Source organism: Carica papaya, chromosome 2 (genome assembly GCF_054855325.1).
Source record: "Carica papaya isolate Zhongbai chromosome 2, ASM5485532v1, whole genome shotgun sequence".
In the NCBI taxonomy this organism is placed as follows: domain Eukaryota; kingdom Viridiplantae; phylum Streptophyta; class Magnoliopsida; order Brassicales; family Caricaceae; genus Carica; species Carica papaya.
Window position 1 is genome coordinate 4892099 of NC_142310.1, and position 22227 is coordinate 4914325.

At 32.0% G+C, this 22227-nt stretch overlaps 3 protein-coding genes across 3 annotated transcripts; 2 read left to right on the forward strand and 1 right to left on the reverse strand.

Moving 5' to 3' along the window:
• Positions 1–4368: 4368 nt before the first annotated feature.
• Positions 4369–8556, reverse strand: LOC110823842 (cucumisin-like). The gene is made up of 10 exons (XM_088212866.1): positions 8375–8556; positions 8150–8238; positions 7240–7334; positions 6845–7088; positions 6242–6755; positions 6049–6152; positions 5733–5951; positions 5517–5628; positions 5177–5390; positions 4369–5074 (listed from the first exon to the last, which is right to left on the reverse strand). The coding sequence occupies exons 1-10, from the start codon at positions 8474–8476 to the stop codon at positions 4557–4559; spliced, it is 2211 nt and encodes a 736-aa protein (XP_088068992.1). The 5' UTR covers positions 8477–8556; the 3' UTR covers positions 4369–4556.
• A 7567-nt stretch (positions 8557–16123) lies between these two features.
• On the forward strand, positions 16124–18145 carry LOC110824721 (ras-related protein Rab2BV-like). Its single transcript, XM_088212867.1, has 3 exons — positions 16124–16236; positions 16518–16722; positions 17134–18145. Exons 2-3 carry the CDS (start codon positions 16558–16560, stop codon positions 17617–17619), a joined length of 651 nt encoding a protein of 216 aa, XP_088068993.1. The 5' UTR covers positions 16124–16236; positions 16518–16557; the 3' UTR covers positions 17620–18145.
• Positions 18146–19579: 1434 nt separating this feature from the next.
• Positions 19580–21898, forward strand: LOC148268689 (BEL1-like homeodomain protein 9). The gene is made up of 2 exons (XM_088213762.1): positions 19580–20047; positions 21767–21898. The coding sequence occupies exons 1-2, from the start codon at positions 19580–19582 to the stop codon at positions 21896–21898; spliced, it is 600 nt and encodes a 199-aa protein (XP_088069888.1).
• Positions 21899–22227: the final 329 nt, after the last annotated feature.

The window sequence follows — 22227 nt, forward strand, 5'->3', positions numbered from 1 at the left end:
TCGGTGACCAACAGAGTCAGTCATACAATGCCTTATACAGAGTCATATCAATACTTACTTGATAACTGTTATTATAGGCGAACTCTACCAGGGGTAGGTGGTCATCTCAGTGCCCTTCAAAATCTAGAATACAAGTCCTAAGCATATCCTCTAGTATGCGAATAGTTCGTTATGATTGTTTATTTTTCTAAGGGCAAATTGTTGTACTAACAAACAATTTTGTTCCCATTACTTGTTGAAAACTTGTCCAAAACCTAGAGGTAAACCTGGGGTCCCTATTTGATACCACTGTCACGAGAACTTTTTGCAGTCTGACTATCTCCCGATTATAAATTCTAGCTAGCTTGTTCAAGAGACTATTATTTTGATAGCCAAGAAATGGGATGACTTAGTGAGTCAATCAACAATCATCCAAATCGCATCGTGTCCCAAATGTGTCTTAAGCAATCCTATTATAAAGTCCATAGTGATATCTTTCCATTTCTATTACGGGATTGACAGCAGCTGAAGTAACCCACCTGAGCGTTGATGTTTTGCTTTGACCTGTTGGCATATAAGGCATTTGGAGATAAAATCAACAAATTTTCTTTTCATCCCACTCCATCAAAATCGGTGCTGCATGCTTTGGTACATTTTGGTGCTTTTTGGATGCATTGTAAACTTCAAACTGTGAGCATCCGTCGTGATATCTCTCTTCAACTCACTATCACTAGGGACACACAACCCTATGTGTCCTAGGCAGAAAGTCTGTTCAAGCAAAATCCACACTTGTTCAACTTTGCTTATAGTTTCTTTTTCCTGAGAACCTGTAAGACTTGAGTCAAATATTGAGCGTGTTGCTCTCTACTCTTAGAGTAAATAAGAATATCATCAATGAAAACTATGATAAATTGATCCAAGAATGATTTGAAGATCTTGTTCATCAAATCCATAAAAATTGCAGGCGCGTTAATCAATCTGAACGGTATATAAGGAACTCATAATGTTCATACTAGGTCCTAAAGGTCGTTTTAGGAATGTCTTCTACCTTAATCTTCTCCTAATGGTATCCTGAATGCAGGTCGATCTTGAAAAAAAATTGGGCACCCTGTAACTGATCAAAAATATCATCAATCCTAGGAAGGGAGTATTTATTCTTGATTGTGATCTTGTTCAGTTCTCTATAGTCTATACACAATCTCAAGGACCCATCACTTTTTCTTGCGAACATGACTCTGGTACCCCAATGGGATATACTATATCAGATGAACCTATTATCCTGTAACTCTTTGATCTGTTTCCTTGATTCTTTCATTTCGACACGACTCATTCGGTATGGGGCAACCGAGATGGGTTGGTGTCTGGCTAAAGATCTATGCCGAATTTGACTTCTCGATCTACTGGCAACCCTAGGAGTTCATCAGGGAATACATCCAGAAAGTTTCAAAGAACAGAAATATCTTAAATGCAAATCTTTTTCTTAGACTTGCCTAATGTAGAAAAGAATAGTTAAGTTAAATGCCTTTGATAAACAATATAGTTACCAGGTATTAACAATATCTAAGATTTTATTAATTAGTGAAAGACTATTTATTAAGAATGTTGAATACAAACTTCTTTTTATAACAGTCTACAGTAGCATGATACGCTGCTAACCAATTCATCCTAGAATTACTCAAAATTTCTCGTGTCAACTGCTATCAGATCTACACTCAATTTCCTACCTGCTATATCTATGATACAAGCCTTGTATATAATATTCCCTAGTAATGTTTCGTTTTCAGGTGTATACACAAACAATACAGAATCAATACTTTTAGATGACATTTAAATTTTAAGTAAAAACATATGAAACAAAAGAATGTGAAGAACTAGTATCAATCAAAACAGGTACAAGGTGGTTGCAGATTATATGCATACCATATATCATATCTGGGTTGGCTTCACCATCCTATTGGGCGAGTGTTTAGACTTTACCTTGGACTGCGAGTCTGGTTTGATTCTGATTCCTCAGGCACTCTCTCGCGTAGTGTTGGGCACTCCCACATATGCAACAAGTGTTGTTGATGCGATAACAAAGTCAATCTCCATGATCCTTGTCACAATGCTGGTAAATCTTGTCACATTCTGCTATTGGGGCTTGGGGAGGAGCTTGAGTTGCGGGCTTTGGTCTCTTGTTCTATTGGTTCAGTGCATTAGGTGTTAGCTGACAATGCGGAACCAGGGGCCTGAAATTGCCCACTGTTGAGGCAAAAATATAGAGGTGCCTCTGTATTAATTGTGTCTTGGCCAAGATCGCTAAATAAGTGTTAAGCTCGAAGACATACAACTATTATCTGACCTTCGGACGAAAACCCCATTCGCACCTTCTCGTATTTCTGCCTTCATCTATCGTGCTCTCAGGGGAGTACCAGCCTAACTCCAGGAATTTTTGATTATATTTTGATATAGATAAATTTCTCTGGACCAGATGTACAAACTTCATTTCTTTCACATGTCGAAGGTGTTCAAGAAGGTACTCAGCATTGAAAGCTACAAAAAACTATTCTCAGGTGACTGGAGTGGGCAAAGTAGCCTGCTTAAGTTACCACCAACGCCCTGCCTCACCTACGAGCATGTAAGTGGCAAGGACAACCTTCTATTCAGAAATCACCCCAAGGGTCGCGAAGGTCTTCTCCGTATCTGTTAACCAATACTCAGCTTCTTTAAAAATGGATGCTCATACAAAAGTATATGGATAAAGTCTTTTGTATCTCACAATATAGCCCGAGTCTATCATGGGCGAAGCTGGGTCCCGCTGAAGGGGAACTAGATTATGTTGGGGAGGGACCGGGTGGCCCTATGGTGACACCGGGTTGTACAGTGGAAGCACCAAATTGTACTGTGACAGTATTGGATGGTACTGTGGAGGAGTTGAGTTGTATTGTGGGAGTACTGGATTCTCTCGGTGTCGAGGTGGCTCATACTGTGGCAGTGGTAAAGGGGGATCAGGCAGCTCCCTTCTCTCCTCCTTTGTCTTCTGGGCAGAAATAAGTCTTTCAAGCATCTTGAAGAGTCGATCAATATACTCTTAAAGCAATCCCTCCCTGACTAATTTATTATCTGCACTTATCTAAGATATAATTAATTTATTTTTTCTATGTCAGTACAGCTCTACTTATTTTGTGAACTAATTGACACGTGGGAACTAAGAATCGATATGAATCTTGTAAAATCTAAACATATTTCATACATGAATTTACTATAAATTCAGACATGATTTAATAGGATATTAGGTGTTTTTTTTTTCTGTTAATTTTTAAATTATGTGATTAGATTATTAAAATTTTTTATTTTATGTTTCCGGTAACTTCAAAAAATTTTACCCTCCTACACCACTTTTAACCTCTGGTCAAACATCTGTAACTCCCAAAAATTTGCAGTAGGTGGTTAAATAGTAACATAATAAATTACTCTAATTAACATACCATTAATTTCTTTAATTAAAAAACAAAATTAAACCTCCATATTAAACTGCTCTTGACACTATAAAATGCAGTGACAAAGGCAAAGTCTTTCATACTGAAATTTTTTTTCTTTTACATCCCCAAAATAATAAAAATAAAATTATTTTCTAAACTTTACATAATGAGCAAGTCAGGTCTATTTCTAAGTATTCTTTTGGCTGTTTTTCTTGTCAATAGCAGCAGTTGTTACGCACAAGGTGAAGATCGCAAGGTATATATGAATTTTTGTATTATTAATATTATTCCTTTTTTTTTTTTTTACTTTTTTGTTAATTACTAATTATATATTTATAATTATTTACACAAAATTATACAGGTCTACATAATATTTGTTGATGCCTCTCTTTCGACTAAGACAGCTCAACTTAATCTGCTTGCGAAGGTGCTTGAAGGAAGGTAATTATAAACTTATAAATTGTTCATATGTTTGATGTATTTATAAATGTAATAACAATATAGTGTGCTGATATTATTTAATTATATTATCTTTTGCTTATATGAAAAGAATAGTTTTATTTTACTCAAATTTATATTTTTTGCCAGTACTCCAGAAGAATCTCTAATTTACAGATAATGAGGTTAACAAACTAAGAAGTAAGTAATCTACATGCACATAAATATTCATACGCGTGTATACATAAGAGACATAATTTTCACTAATTAAACTTAATGTGCTTAATTTTAATTAATCAAAATATTTAACTCAATTAATTATAAGGTTGGGAAAAAAACTTAATCGCAGGTTTAGATGGTGTTCTGGGTGCCATCCTTGACAGAAAGTTGGAGCTTCAAAAAGGACTGGCTCCACCCAGAGACAACGAACATGCTAATGCCCTCCACGACTCTCCAACCAATTAATGATATAATTTACTCATGCAGTAAAAATTTATTACTGAAAGTATTTATGTTATAAAAAAGTAAAAAAATGTTACAGGGGTTTGTCCCTGGCTTTTTAGGCCATGGCCTCTGCTGAAACAGAGATGAATTGTGTAGTACGGAATTTAATTATGTATTACATTAATCATGAAGCAACATTATCTATTTGATGATGTAAATATTCGATTCCGATGATTAATTAACATAGATCACGATTGGGCTCCTCACTTTATGTACTCCATCATCCCAAACCAGAGATGCGGATACTAATGTCTTTTCAATACTTCCTTCGATTTTCAGTTGATACGGAGCCTTCTGGTCGAGAGACGAGAACTGTAACACATCAGGAGTTACTGTTATGTTAATTCCTGCAGGAGCTGTCACATTCGCTCTATATGTTGACATTGCTGATCCTACATTTGTGACAATTCTATTGTAGATACGGTTAATAGATCCGAATTGTGTTGCAGCATAAGCGAACGACGGATAATTCAGATCCCATTCATCTATTGATCCCGAGCAGCTTCTATTCAGATCACCGGTTACTAGTTGTAGAAGGGTGGTATTATAACCTTGTCCGCATAAAAAATTGATGTAATCAATTTCCCCGGCGTCATATACTAATCCGGGATTCGGAGCTTGAGTAGGATTTATATGTCCTGAACCATAAGCAAATTCGGCATCTAAATTGATCCGGGGAGTCATTGGAAAGGCTGCAACAAATACATAAACAAGAGAATTGCAATTACTATTTTCAGTTAGAAGTTATAAAAACTTTTTGAGCATAAAAATTTAGCATTACAGTTGGCTAGTACCCGTGGTCATAAGAGCAGACTTTATCGCTGCAGGCGACCATGTAGGATGAAATGATTTGACATAGGCCGCTACAGCTGAAGCATGAGGGCAGGACATCGATGTCCCGGAGATTATATTGTATGATACAAACCGATTATCGCCTGGAACACGAGTGATAGGTGAAACTAATGACCAAGCAGCAAGAATATCAACTCCTGGGGCTGTCAAGTCCGGCTGCACAAATGTTAAGATTATCCCAGAAGCTATTATTAATCTGATAAGAGTGATAATAAGGATTATATACGTATGTATATGTATAACACAATCAGTATTAAGTATATTTATAAATAATGGAAATACCTTCAAGATATTAAATGAAATTGGATTTGGTCCTCTTGATGAAAAGCTAACCACATAAGGCGCCAGTGTATCATTGTCCTCATTACTCTTAAATATTGTCCCAGTTGGATTGCTATGAAGTAGAAAGATCAAACCCTGGATTAGTATAGGATCCAGGACTGATAAAAATTATAGGCATACATATCTACGTATATATGTGGCTATGTATCTATACACCTTACTGAGTTCATGTAGGTGAAAATGTCGTTCCCATCTGATCGCTCAAGGTGGGACGCGGGTAGCGGAAATGAGCGTGCGACATCGGTAGGGAGAGTGCTTTGCATCAATGCACCAGCAGCGCCAGCAAAGAATGGCCCTGAGCCATTAGTCAGACCATCGCACAAAACCAATTTACCCTTCACTAATTCCTCATCCAATGAACCTTCCGAGCAGAGCCTATGAATTAGCAATATTTGGTTTATATATATCTTGATCAAGACGCGTAATTTCCTCTCTCTTTTCTAGTATATTTGATTTGATTTATCAATGTTACCTGGATGTGTTACCCGTAAAACCTCCTGTGATATTTGGTGCATCTCCTCCGTAGATCAAAGGAAACATTTGATTGTTTAGGTCAAAAGTATTTATTGAAACCCCCTACAAACGTTAGAATTCTGAAAATTACGACATGTTTTTCCTCTCAAATTCTATGGAGTAGCAAATGAAGATATTCTCTCGTCTCTTACCTGATGAACTTCGTTGTTACCAAGCTGCACCTTTGTAAAGAACTTTCTATCAGTGGTGCTTGCAGCCACAGAAAGAGACCACGGAGAGAAATTAGTGATGGTGAACGAGTCGGGACCTTCGTTCCCAGCAGAATTCGATGTCAATATCCCATGTTTCATAGCATGATAAGCACCAATAGCAATGGAGTCCTCAAAATACTCTCTTGGAATCGAAGTTCCAACTGAGAGAGATATTATGTCGACCCCGTCGCTAATAGCATCATCAAATGCTGCAAGAATGTCAGTATCAAAACACCCTTCTGACCAACATATTTTGTACACAGCAATTCTGGCTGATGGAACTCCTCCACGAGCCGTCCCAGCACCAAGGCCAGACATGTTTGCATTGCTAACCAAGTTTCCAGCTGCTGTTGATGCAGTATGAGTTCCATGACCCTCCGTGTCTCTTGGAGAAGCAACGTCTTCAGGGCTAAATTCTCCATCACTACGATAGAATCTTGCTCCAATGATCTTGCTACACAAGTTTTGAATTGTAATTAAGTCAAACTGAAGTGTCTAGAAAAGTTCAAGACTGGTTTATTGAGAAGGGTCAATGTAACTTGCTTGTTGCATGTGAAATTGGTGAAAATTTGACAAGTGCCTTTCCATTTGGTGGGTGGTGGACTAAGTCCTTGATCACTGAAGCTCTCGGATTCTGGCCAAATTCCGGTGTCGAGCATGCCGATGATGATATCATTTTCAACAGCTGATCTTTTAACCTGTTGAGGAAAGCCCATGAAGTCCCATGACCTTGTTGTATGAAGCTTCCTCTTTTCGTTTGGGAAGACAGATACTACTCCACTTAATCCTGTATATCAAATTAAAACAAAGTTGTTTTTTTTTTTTTTTTTCTGTTGATCAGTTTGTTGAATTAAACTGGGGATTAATTAATTAATTGAATGTAAATAAATATGAGATCGTATAGATTCTGCAACATGTAGCTAGCTAGCTTCACCCACCTGTCATTTTTTTAGCTTCTTCTTTAGTTAGCTTCACAGCAAATCCATGGAAACTTTTCTTGTAGCTACACAGTAGAGACTTTGGAGAAACAGCCCTGAATCAGACATATACGTATACCTAGGTTAGTAAACCAAACATGTATACTTCACTGCCAGCTAGTTTCTTGCCAACCAAACAAGTTCGTTATTACAACTTCAAATTAGTGTAAATTTTAGTTGTCCAACATCTTCTCAAAAATAAAATCCAACATATTCCGTGTATTTCAGAATAACATGTTCTGGATTTGGTGGTGAAAGTAGTTTTTGGAGGTAAAATATTGTTGAAAATAATAATTTATAAATTAAGGAGACTTTTTATTTTATTAAAAAATTAAAAATAATTATTTTAAAATTAAGATGAGTTTTTATCTTATTAAAGAGTTTAAAATAATAATTTATAAATTAAAGAAATTTTTTATTTTATAAAAGATTAAATGTTATAAATATATGTTTTTTTTTTTTTGAATTTTTCTACATTATTCATGTTTAACATATAATTATAGTCGTGAATTAAACTTGATTATGGTAAAAACTACAAATGAAATTTTGAATTTTTCTATTAATTTTTCTTTCTTTCTCTTATTTCTAACAAAAATATTATCTAGAATTAACTTATTTTTAAAATAAAAGAATTTTAATATTTTTTGATATTGTTTAAACTTTTTAACTAAAGTACTTATTTGACTAAATTATTTAAAACGGTTAGCGCGCTTATGCTACGCGAGGTTACTTTTCTATAGTCCGCAGCCAAACATGATCATGAGAAATTATAAAACAAAATGTACTATATGTTTATATATATATATATATACACACACACACACGCACACACAGAGACATATAGACAATTTCTATGTATAATAATACTAACCCGCCAGAAACAGCTTGCAACATGCTCATGTGAAGAGACGAGGTCGAAATTTCCTTCTTAGGCGGATCCCCCATGTACACAATATATGTCTGCGTGTTCCATGTGATTAACGTAAGAAAAAGAGTTTCCGTAGAAACCAATGTCCTTTGAAATATATTCTGAAATTGTTGAATAAACAAAATAAAAGTATATAAATCATGATTATCGTTATCAACGTATACTTGCCTTCTGATCATCATCTTGGCAGGCTGCTCGGTCAGTAAGCAGAGAAAAAATGATAAAACTCTGCAAGAGAAGCAACGGGAGAAGAAAGATTTTGTTTCTCATAATTGAAAAAAGTCAGCTTAGTTAAACTAAAACAGATGAAATGATTTGTAGTGCTGGTGGATCGACATGTATTTTCATACGAGAAATGGATAGGTATATATAGATTAAATTAATGAACTATACCTTTCTCAACAAGCCATCAAATGATAAGGTTTCATATTAAATTTTCCTGGGTATTTTCTGTTTTGCAAGAAACTGACATGGTAAAAGTTTTATTGTTTCATACTTTTGCGTATTACTATTTTATTAATGTGGAAGAGTTCAACTCATTTAGCAGAAATATTTTAGATCAACTGTCTAAAGCCGGCTTTTGTACATAAGTGAAGTATTTTCATAAATATAAATTTATTGATCATTACAATTGGCATACGCCATTAGATTCTTGATTGTTTGACTGCAAAAATTTGATGACTGCAAATCAAACATCATAGAAAATATGATATTGATGGAGTAGGCCAGGACATTCCTGATCTTGATAATTCTAATGGCTAATAGATATAATAATTGCCAAGAAGATAACCATGCATCATGCCGATGATGATGTATAACCAGGAAGATGATGATCAGAGATCATGTTAACTTAATCAAATTAATTTACAAAGAATAATTTTTTTTTCAATATCAAATTTAATATTTGGCAAGTCTACTGTCTAATTGAATTAACGAGGTCTATTTTATTTCTCAAGAACTGGATACTTAGAGAGCTAGACATATTTCATAACATTTTTGGTTATAGATGTTTTGATATAAACTAATAGAATATATATATATATATATGAACCAAAGTTTATATATGATCTGGAATTTAAAAAAAAAAAAAACTTGTTATATATATATATATATATATATATATATAGGAGGAAGCTTGGCATCTGTTTTGCTGATACGTTCTGATTTATGCAGGCTTTTTCTGGCAGTTTTTGTTTTCAGTGAACCGCCGGGTAATCAAGCCCAAAATTTTTAGACCGATAATTTGGGTTTTGCCAATAGATTAATGTCCTAATCAATTCACGTTAATAGATTTAATTAATCCAAAATTAATTGATCAATAATTTATGTCTTTCGTACTAATCTAGCTTAAACTAATTGTATGTTCATCAGTCTATTCATACGCCTGCGAAAATGGATAGCTTAGCTACCTGTACTTTTTAATTGTCTATTATCACTAAAAAAAATTTAGTAGCATCACCATTTTTTCTTATGTTTAGACATTGAATTTTTCTTGGCGTGACTAAAAAAAAGACTGATCAAACATGGAAGCTTATTGCTAATTGTTCAAATTCTACTCATTTGAGAGTTCTTTTTTTTTTTTTTTAAATACAATCTACTAATTTTGTCTAAATAAAAGATTGATTTGCCTCAATTCTTTGCTATATATTTACATTCCAAGCCAATATATATAGAAGTATTTTAAATTAGATAGTATTATCTGGCATATAAAAGAATAATACATATATATATATGTACATATTTTATTTGGTTTGACTCAGAACCAAAAATATTTTGTATGGTTGGCTTCAATAAGCTCAATAATAATAAATTCACTATATTTGAGCTGAAAAGTGAGTCTGAGCAAATACTAAAATATTTTTGCTTATAATATAGAGTGCAATATTATGGAAGAAAATTATAAGGCTGTTAAGCCTAAATCTATTGAGGAATGTTGAGGTAAAAACGACGGGGTAAAATGGAAAGATGTGACACATCCAAATTCGTTAATTTAATAATTGAAAGATTTTTATACCTGTAATTCAAACGCCATATGACATAAAATCAGTTGGCTATTGTAGAAAGTGAAACAAAGAAGAATAAAGTTGTTCAATATAAATAAATATACTTTAAATCATGTAAAAATATTTCATATCCATAAGGTGATAATTTGAAAATACTTTCAGAGTTAATTTTTTATATTTAATATATTTAATTTAATCTTTATATATATTCGAAAATATATAATAAAATTAAGAAGATAATTTAGAGTCAAACAAAAAAAATGATGGATAAGAATGAAGAAGTAGAAATAAACAGAAAAAGACATAGAAAAATATAAAAACATTTTAAATGAAATGATATAACGAAAAATGACAATTTTTAGATGAAGTGACATGTAAAAAGTGATAACTTTTAACTGAAATGGTATATGAAAATGTCTTTTAGATAAAATAACATGTGAATAGTGGTAAATTTTTAGGTGAAATGACATGATAAAATATGACAACTTTTAGATACAATTGTTTGACGGAATTGTGATAACCTTTCTCTCGTGACTCCCCACTCCTATAAATAAGGGATAGGAGAAGGAAGGAAGAGACATTTCAGATGAGAAAAAAATAATGAGAAGCATAGAGGTGAAAGAAAAAAATAGAGTACAAAGTGTGTGATTTTGAAAATATTTTAAAGTTTTACATAAAAAAGTTTGAGGAAACTCTGCTAAATTTGTGAGAGCAAAGAAAGATGAAGAGAATAGGAATAAGGCTCACGATTAAAAAGAAGTTATAAACTGTTAGAACTAGCTTTTTCTTAAGTTTTGAAGTTCGATTTTTTTTTATTTTTGGGATTAATTTTTGAATATTGTATTGGATATTTTTGAGTCAATAAAGTGACCAAAAATCATCCCAAAACTCTACTGTATTTTTTAGATGAAAAAATCATAAATAAAACTAAAATTTTGCCGAAATTAAGACTACGACTGCTAAGGATCTAAGGTAAGTGGATATTATGGATCCATAGCCTACATAGTTTTGAAGTGGACCTAAAATAAGTTTGAGCGAAATGACAAATGCGAACAAGATTTTCAAGAGCTGAAGAAGCGGTTGACAACAGCCCCCAGTATTGACTATTTCTAACGGTATTGATAGATTATCTATCTACAATGATGTTTTAAAACAAGGATTGGGATGTGTGTTAATGCAATATGAAAAAGTGATAGCTTATGGATCTAGACAATTAAAGAATCATAAGCAAAACTATTTTACACATGACTTAGAACTACCCGTCATAGTTTTTGCTTTAAAGATCTGGCATCATTATCTATATGGTGAAAGTTTAGGGATTCACGCAGACTATAAGAGTTTGAAGTATTTGCTCTAGCATAAAGAACTTAATATGCGCCAACAGAGATGGATGAATTTACTAAATGATTATGATTGTAAGATCCTATACCATCCGGAAAAAGGCAATATGGTTGTAAATGCACTTAATATGAAGAGTACTTGCACTCTTACCTACATAATGGCCTCATAGTGGAGACTCGTAGAGGAGTTCTAGAAATTGAATCTGAATGTCCAATATAAGAGATCAGGAAGATACCTAGCCAATATAAAAGTACAACTCATTTTGATGCAGAAAATTAGAAAAGCCTAACAGTCTGATCTTACCTTGAAGTTGATTATGGAAGATGTTAGTAAGGGACTTAGGCAAGAATTTAGACTATTAGAAGATGGTGTATTGAGGCTTGGAAATAGAGCACGTGTCGAATAATAATAATCTAAAAAATGAGATATTAGAAGAAGAGCACTGCTCTAGATTTGTTATGCACCCTGACAATACTAAAATGTATTAAAACTTGAGGATCAAATACCGATGGAGTGGGATGAAGAAGGATATAGCAAAGTTCGTTTCTAAATGTCTGATATGCCAATAAGTGAAGATTGAACATCAGAGACTAGCAGGACTATTTTAGTCGTTGCTGATAACATAGTGGAAATGGGAACACATTACCATGGATTTCGTGGTGGGTCTACCTAAAACAAGATCCCAATATGATGCTATTTGGGTTATCGTTAATAAATTAACTAAGTTTGCTCATTTTCTAGCTATCAGAGTAAATGACTCACTAGACAAGTTAGTCAAACTCTATATCAGTGAGATTGTATGGAATACCAATCACAATCATCTCGGAGCGAGATCCTTGCTTTATTTTAAGATTTTAGCCCAATCTACAGAATGCTATGGGGACCAAACTATCTTTTGATACGGCTTTCCATCCTCATATGGATAGTCAATCAGAACGAACAATTCAAACTCTAAAAGATATGTTATGAGCATACGTCATTGAATTGCGAGGTAATTGGGACAATCATTTACCTCTTATTGAGTTCGCATATAACAATAGCTATCAGTTCAGTATTCAAATGGTACCCTATGAGGCATTGTATGAAAGACCCTACAAATCACCTATTTGTTGGGAAGAAGTTGGAGAATGAAAATTGGTTGGACTTGAATTAGTGGAAGAAACTACAGAGAATGTGAAATTGATCAGGAAACATCTTCTGACAGCTCAAAATAGGTAAAAAAGTTATGCTGACAATCAAATAAGAGATTTAGAATTCGAAGTAGGCGACCATGTATTTCTGAAAATCTTACCGATTAAAGGGATTATGAAATTTGGGAAGAAAGAAAAACTAAGTCATCGATTTATCGAACCTTTTGAGATATTAGATAGAGTGGGATTTGTCGCGTAGTGCTTAACATTACCATCTGAGTTAGTCAACATACACAATATCTTTCATATATCGATGTTGAAGAAATATCATCCAGATCCATCACATGTACACCGATATGAACCCCTTGCACTTTACGATATCTTATCCTACATTAAGTTTCCTATACAGATAGTGGATTACAAAGAAATGATATGACAGTCTAAGTTAATATCCTTCATAAAGGTACTATGGCAGTATTATTCGGCTGAAAAAGCCACATGGGAGCCAGAAGAGGAAATAAATGTCAAATACCCACATCTGTTTATGATTATTGATAAATCCAATTTAGATGACTATATTTCTCTTTTAAGGGGAGGAGGTCTTGGTAACGGAGACTAAGGAAAAACAGATAAGGTGACAGCCTCACTAGATATCCTAGAAGATGGTGGACGGACCGGGTTCATAGGAAACCCTACCGTGAACGTTGTCTCATACCGGACGGAGTATGGAGACTTGGTCATTTAGTGCTCATACTGGACGGGGTATGGGGACGGCCTACTTCACCCTCATACCGGACGGGGTATTGAGATTTAATGTCTTAGCACTCATACCGGACGAGGTATGGGGACGGCCCTGGAATTAAAATTGTTAATGGAAAGGGTTCACGTGTAGCGGAGACACCCCTATGGATCCCCATGGATACTAGTAGGCTTGTGAAATGAGAAAATGATGATGATTAGTTATTGTTAATGAATATGGATTTATAATATATTTTATGTTACTGATTATGCATGAAATTGTGATCTGTATGATATTACTACTTCTGTAATTGGTTTCTATCAATTCCCTTACGGTAAGAAAAATGGTAAATAGTTTTATTTTAAATAAATGTATTGGTTTAAATTCACTACTCTATTAGTTGTTTTTGGTTTTCTACCAACCTTTACTTCTGTGACGGTGATATAGTGTGATGTCCTTACTAGGATAGTGTAACTCATTCCTTATTTAACTATTTCAGATCAGGAGGATCTAGTTCCCAAGCCCAATCCACAAGAAGGCTGCGAGTAGATGCTAGATGCTTTATAGTTTCTTTTATTTTTCTCATTTCTCGTATTTCTTTTAGAGAACTTATTCTGTGATGTTGTTTAGTACTTTTAAGTTATCGTGTAAGGGATGTTAATCTTAATTTTTTATTTCGCTTCCGCACTCATATTATTATATGTATTTCTTTTTGAATTTCCAAGGCCGTTACATATATTATAATTTTATAATATTGTTTATTGTAATATTTTATCTCACCCATATCATTCTCTAGATATTGAAGGTACCGCTACAGAGTGAATGGTGATATGAAAAAAAATTTTATAGGTAGACTCTGATATTAAGGTTACTGTTTTGTACTTTTGTTTAGTAATGTAAGTAAGAAAATTTAGAGTCTTGTACATATGTCTATGTTTTACATTTAAAGGATGTAATACTTCTGCGACTCTTTTATGATTAATAAAGTTAAATTATTTTACTTAACTCGAATGTATATGATTTAAGTAAGTATATTCCGGTCATTACCTTATAAGACGGGATGTGGTCCGTGACACATAAAGTAAGTTTTAAGAATATATATGACTGATATTAATGATTCAACTTGTTCAAAAAAAATGTGGTCTATCTTACAAAAAGAATGTGTAAATAATATTTTACAAGAATAATATCGCATGCACATTTTAGTTAATGGGAAAATATACTAAAGGTCACAAAATAAAATATATTTCAGCAAAATGCTTTTCACACATGATCTTTAAATAGTGATGATATTGAAATCCAACAAATTTGTTTAAGTAACAATTGAACTTATTTATTATTAAATCATTACCTGCTACTAAATTTGAAAAATTGTTATACAATATTAGTATACGTAGCCCAAGAAAAATAAAATAATATTTTTATTAGGAAAAATTATTACATGATGTACTCTTTTTTCTTTCACCAAAATTTTATCTCACTCAATTTTTCTAATAATGTTTTAACGAGTCAACTACTCTATTTTAAATATATATATATATATATTTAATGAAAATATTATGAATTCTTTAAATTTCATGAGTTATGAACGTCACACATCTTTTTATCCATACATCTTCTCCTTTTGATAAACCTCTATTTAATTTATAATTTTTTTTTAATTTAATTAATAGTCAAATCGTTATCTAATATAGTGAATTTTAAAAAATAAAATAAAACTTCTATGCTCTTCTTTTATATATATATATATATATATTTATATTATATCTTTATTATATTTTCTTTAAATTTTATAATAAGCTATATTTTTTTTTAATTTTAATGTTATTTTTGTTTTAATTCTATAAGATATCTCCTAAAAAAAAGTTGAAGACTTCAATATACAATTCTAATATTTCAAAAACATTGAACCCAATAACTTGTCCTCAGTTTAATTGATCATTTCTAAAATTTGAATGTTATAAACTCTTAAAAAGTTATTTAAATTTATTATAAAAGATTATGTCAAATGAGTATTTTAATGCGTATTTAAATTTATTAAAAAATAGTTTTGGATCGGTTTTTGCCTACTCAAATTAAATTTTTTATATGCTCCCATCTCATTAAAGACTATATGTGGGGATTTGGAGATTAAAAAAAATAAAATTATAAGGACGGTCCAAAAAGATCAAGACTTGATTGATCTGGACCTACAAATTAACATTTACTTACTTGCGTTCTATATAGATAACATTATAGTTTATTTTTTCTTTTACTTTTTTGAAATATTTACTTGAAAAAATAGATGCCTGCACTTTCAAAATTAAAAGTACAGACAAATTAAATTAATTAGACACATAAAGTTTCAATAATTATAATCAGAATTTAGAATAATTTTTTTTTTAAAAAAAAAAAAAAAGAAGAATATATCGGATTTTAAATCCATTGTAATATTTTAAATTTAGTCATTTCAACCTTTATCAATAAATTAATAAATTAAATTTTTTGTCTTGAAATTAAAAATCATTATGAATACACGATAGAGTTACAATATACGTTTAATGAGATCTGTATTTGTATTTTTTAAAATAAAATGTAAGAGTATAAATAAACTATGATATTGAAGATAGATTTAAAAAAAGAAATCAAAAGACCGTTTAAATTGCCATGTCATTCGTAATTCTGTTTTGTTATCTCTTTGTTTTTTTTTCGCTTTCAAACAAAATAATTGCCTGTTTCTTCTCCATTTCCTTCTCTCTTTTCCTATGCCTAACATCTCCTCTCTCGCTATTCCTACAAACAAACCGCACCAATTCAACCATTCACCTTCTTTTCATGGTTAGTAATATTTTCTGGTCTCTTATTTCCTCTTCATGAACTCATAGAAAGAAATTTCTTTTTTTTAAAAAAAAATGGTAATTAATTATAACCAAATTTATTGTTAGTAGTTAGAGGTTTCTATTGTTATTAATTCAAAAAAAAATTGATAAAATCTTCTTTTCATTTATTTATTTGTTTTCTATATGTTTTTTTTGACGAAGGGATTTTCTCCCCATTTTTTAGATTCATTTTTTGGTTCTTACATTATTACGTGATGAATATTTGATGTTTACATGTAGATTTGTGGTGCCAGTAAAAAAATACAGAAGATCATAATAAATGGCATACAAGGTGGATCATGAATACGATTATCTCTTCAAGATTGTATTGATTGGAGATTCGGGTGTCGGAAAATCCAATATTCTTTCCCGGTTTACTCGAAATGAGTTCTGTTTGGAATCTAAATCCACCATCGGTGTTGAGTTTGCAACAAGAACTCTCCAGGTAAATTGTTTTTTTTTTTTTTTTTCTATCTATATATTTAGTCTCAATTTTGATGTGTTTCTATATAATTGAATTTATCTTGAGATTAAGGATCTACGGCAATAATTTGATTTTACGTTAATTGTGTATATAAAATTATGAATTCAATCAGAGATTTTTTCAATGCATAGACAATAAATTGTTAAGTTTCTAAAATAATTCTCACAATCAGATGTGAAAACATATGTCTAGTATTTAATTACATATCATTTGAATTCTGGTCGTTAAGCTTGATCTATGTTCTGAGCATAGTAAATTTTTAGCATGTTAAATTCGTATTGAGAAAGACATATTAAAATATAAATAATCAATTAAATCATTTGTTATTAAACTTAAATATTTGAAACAATTGTGTTCAATTCTGGAATTCAGGTTGAAGGAAAGACGGTGAAGGCACAGATATGGGACACTGCAGGCCAAGAAAGGTACCGAGCCATCACCAGCGCATATTACAGAGGAGCTGTTGGTGCCCTCCTCGTTTACGACATAACGAAAAGACAAACATTCGATAACGTCCAGAGGTGGCTCCGTGAGCTGAGAGATCACGCAGACTCCAACATTGTCATTATGCTGGCAGGAAACAAGTCTGATCTCAATCATCTTCGAGCAATCTCGCCCGAAGATGCTCAAGTCTTGGCCGAGAGGGAAGGCCTCTCGTTCCTCGAAACGTCAGCACTAGAGGCATTCAATGTTGAGAAGGCATTTCAGACAATCTTATTGGACATCTACCATATCATAAGCAAAAAGGCTTTGGCTGCTCAAGAGGCTGCAACCTCCACTGGAATTCCTCAAGGTACTACCATTAATGTCAACAATCTTTCTGGAAATAACAAGAGATCTATCTGTTGTTCTACTTGACAAGATATGTGAGATGTACTAATTCATCAAGAAAGGCTAGAAATCATCGATAAATTTTGCGTGGTTCGGGAAATTAGACACGAAAAAGATACTGATACTACCATCTTCTCTGCTTTATACATGTTACTGATCTACATAGGCCATTTGGGGAAGCAAATCAACATTTGGTTTATATCTATATACTATATATAAGAAGCCAAGAGTAAATTAAGATCAATTATAAAAGCTTGGAATTAGCAGCACCTGCCGATCACAAAGATTATTATGTAACGATGCAGAAAGCAGTACTGCTGTCATTTCTTCTTTTTTTTTTTTTTCTGGGCATATATAGGCAGGGATAGATGAAAAGAGGAAATATTGTAACTGTAGTTTCATTTTTTTGTAATCTCTTTTGATCTTATTTATGTTGGTAATTCTTTAACTTCCATACCAAAAAAATCTTTCAATTGATTCTTTCATATTGTATCTCCTACATAATTTGTTGCGAGACAAGAATAACAACAAAGTATAATTTTATTTTATTTTATTTGATATAATTGTTGATTAATTTTTGTTTTTTTTTTTTATTATAATTTAGTATTTGAAGTTCGGCATTTTATTTTACATAGTTTGTTCAAAAAAAAATTCTATTTATTCATACTTTTAAAAATAAATAAATAAACCAGAAAAGAATTTAAAAAAATAAATCTAAAAAATTTAAAAAAAATCAAATTAAAGTTAAAGAAAATTACAAAATTTTATTCTTTGTAGAGGAAGAGGTGAGCAATATACCATTGTACTTTTATTCTTATTTTTAATAATTGTTTATGTCATAAAAATAAAGAATTAAAAGAATATTATTGAAATTTTAGAAATAAATTAAAATATTATAAAAAAGTAATTTAATTACGGGCATAAATTATTGAGTGAAAACAAAAAAAAAATGGGTAAATCGATTAATTAGATTTAATTTGATTTTTATTAATTTAAAACTTTAAAATAATTAATTATGGTCTATTAATTTAAGATTATGCAACTTGATTGGGCCGGGTCAGGTAGTCCGGCTCACCCAATTTATCACATATTCAACGCATAATGTGCAATTTGAGCAATGAAATAGGAAGAAATCAGATGGGTGGTGCCGATCACTGTTTATTTTTATTTTATGTATTGTCTTATATTTTTCTTGTTATCAGTTCCATATACCAACTGTTCGGAAAGTAATAAATACCTTGTTGGAAATAAGAATAAAAAGAAGGAGAAACTAATCAAAAATATTTAATTTTTAAATTGGTAATTGTTTTTATAAATTTTTAAATATATGAATACATATATTTAAATATTAATATAATTCTCAAAATTTTAAATATACAAAGTATAACTAAATACAATTCGTGAATTATAATAAAGTCTAATACAAGAGAAAATTCAAAATATATATATTAATTTTTATATTAGTAACTTACATTTAACATAATTTTTTAATAAAACAAAGACTGTAATTAAATTAAATTATTATTATTTTTAACCTAAACTGTAATTAATTTTTTAATTTGAGATGATTTACGTTAAAATTTTTATAAAAAAAATTGGAGGAAGATTTTTTGTTTTATTTTATGTCTTGACAATTTTTGTATGTCCCACTATCCGCACAGCCAAAGGCCTCGGCACATTTTTTTCGCCATCACCGCCACCTTCTCCCTTCCCTCCCCCCCCCTCTCTCTCTCTTTCACTCTCTCTCTCTCTCTCTCTCTCTCTCCAGTGCACGAAATCTCTCTACATGAACGCGCGCACAAGCTCTGAAAAATAAAAGTTTCATTCATGGCACAGAACATCACTGAATCATTTCATGTACCACAACGAAACAGAAGAAACAAGCTTAGAGTAATCACCATTAATCACCACAACACCAACCAACAACCCATACACTCCCCTTCAAAACCCCTCCAGACACACACTTTCTTCAGCACAAACCTCAATTATGACCACTGGTACCCTCTCATCATCTTCCTCCCATCTGCAATCCCTAAACCCTCAGAACCTCGACTGCTACCAGTCCTTTGATGGCGATCAGGGCAGCAAAAATCTATCTCTGTCTCTGTCTCTCTCCGTCCATCATGGCCACCTCCTCAACTTGGACGCTGAGCGAAGCTACGGTGTGTCAGTGTTGGGGGAGTTTTTGAGGAAGAATAACGGTGAAGTGAGAAGTTTGGTTCCTCTTGGACCCTCTACTGGGTACGCCTCGATCTTGAAGGATTCGAGGTTTTTGATTCCTGCGCAACAGATTCTTGATAATTTTTGCTGGGTGGGTTTTGGGTTTTCCTCAGATTCTCCATTAATGGAGAGTTTGAATGCTGATGGTGATGGTGTTGATGTAGAGGAGATTTGTTATGGTGCTGGAGTTGAGCATCCGAAGAAGAATTCGAGACTAGTGCTACTGCTAGATGAGGTAATTATGCATGACCATACACACTCACGCACTTGATTTTTCTTTTGATGTTTCTTATTCATTTTAATGATTAAATATTTAGCTTTCTTTGTGTTCAACATTCATGTATATGTATTTATATGTCTTTGATTAGTGATCATTAAATGATAGTAAGTAATAACCATAAAAAAATTGTTTATAGATTTATATTTGATTTTTTTTTAAGATAGATTCATATTTGATTTAGTACTTTACTACTAAAACTTTTCATTTTCATAAAACATAAACTTATAAGTAAATTTCAATATTTTATCTAAAATTTATTTCTTGAAATCAAGGTAAAAGACAATGATTTGTGAGATGTTTCTCTCTTTGTTTTAGCTGGATTGAATGAATTGAAAGTGAAGATGAATCAGATATCTTGGGCCATGAGATTAATTTCTTCAGTAGACATGGCAAAAAGATGTCTTGTCTTGTCGATACAATAAATCATTTTACTGTTCCTCTTTTTTTCTCTTTTGCAATTTTTGTTCTCTCTTATCTAATATTATTCCTGCTTGTTTGCTTCTCCCTTGTGCATCAACGTCTGTTTGAACATATCCAGGAAAAAAAAGAAAGGAATGAAGGAAAAGATCATCTGTTCAAACAGAAAGTACTAAACAAATAATCTTTGTTGTTTAAAAAAGTAAGCTACCATTCAAAGGATTAAATTTGGACATCATTTTTATATAGTTGCTTGATTTTATAAGATTAAATATTAGGAAAAAAGATATTAACATCACAGTGATTTGATGTCTAAGAAGCATGAGATCAAAGTTTACTGAGAAGATATAATTTGTTATTTTAAGAATATATTATAAATTATGATTAGTCAATTTATAATATTTAATTAAAATAAACTTAATAATTTAATTTAATAATGTTGTTGCTAGGATTATTGTGACCTATTTAAATTTAATTTCGGCAAACTTATTACGTATTTTACCAAAAAGAATATCGCGCGTCAGTTAAGTTCTTTTAGTTTGAATAATTATAGCAGATTAAAATTTGACTTGACTCTCTTGCCAAAGAAAAATTAAGAAATATGATGCGTTTCAAGTAGCGGATGGAGCAAATGAAGCAAAATTCAGGAGTTGGCTCAGGTTTATTCTTCCAATAAGGTAGGTTATCTTAATCGAACCATCTAAAATTTTATCTCTTTACTTTTCGCTCTTGATCTATTTTTTTAATTTACATATTGCACTATATAATTGATGATTATTAATATGAAAAAAGAAATCATCCTCTTCATGCCTTTTGTGGAACAAAGTATTGACACGAGATATCTTTTAGCTCGAGGAAGCTCAGACCAGATCTTATAACACATTACATAGAGTATATAGCTAAATCATTAGCGAATAACATAGTGTTAGACTAACATAATAGGCAAAATGCATATAGACCATGTTTTTTGTAGTGATATTGATGGTAGTGAGGAAAATGGCTCCTTTATCATATGGGATTTACTAACTTCATCTTATTTCTAAATTATGGAACCAGAACTCTATTTAGGGGAAACATTTATGAAGATAAATCTGATGTAAGTTACAGTCTGTAATGCTCAAAAATCTATTTATGTTTCTTATCTTTAGAATACAAATGTCTCTATTTACATCTTGGGTCCAGATGCTAATGTTTGATCGAGTATAGTTATCCATTTGTTTGGTGGTATACAAGAGATACAAACTGTATTGTTAGCAGATACAACCAGTAGTTGCATCATTTGAAGGTGTATCTGGTTTAGCCAATGCTTCTCCTTACTTGTCATTTGCTTTCAAAGCCATTGCCAAGCATTTTAGTTACTTAAAGAATGCGATCTTGGACCAAATTTGAGGGGATCATAACATTTGCAAGGATAATTTTCGAAAGTCTTGGTTAGCTAAACGAGAAGTTTATAGCAAAAAAAAAATGACCCAGAACCTAGCCTTTCAGCAGTATCTTATTTGGCGATCCCAAAGAGGACTTCCTGATCATGCAGTAGTTGTGCTCAAGGCATGATTGTTCGAAAACTTCCTGCATCCATGAGTAGTTTATATATACCTTTGTAAACATTTGACAAAAATTACTTACTATATTGAGTCGAAATTCATAAAAAAAAAGTATAAATTCAAGTTAAATATATAATTCTTCCTTTTCTTTTTCTTGAAAAAAATAATAAAATA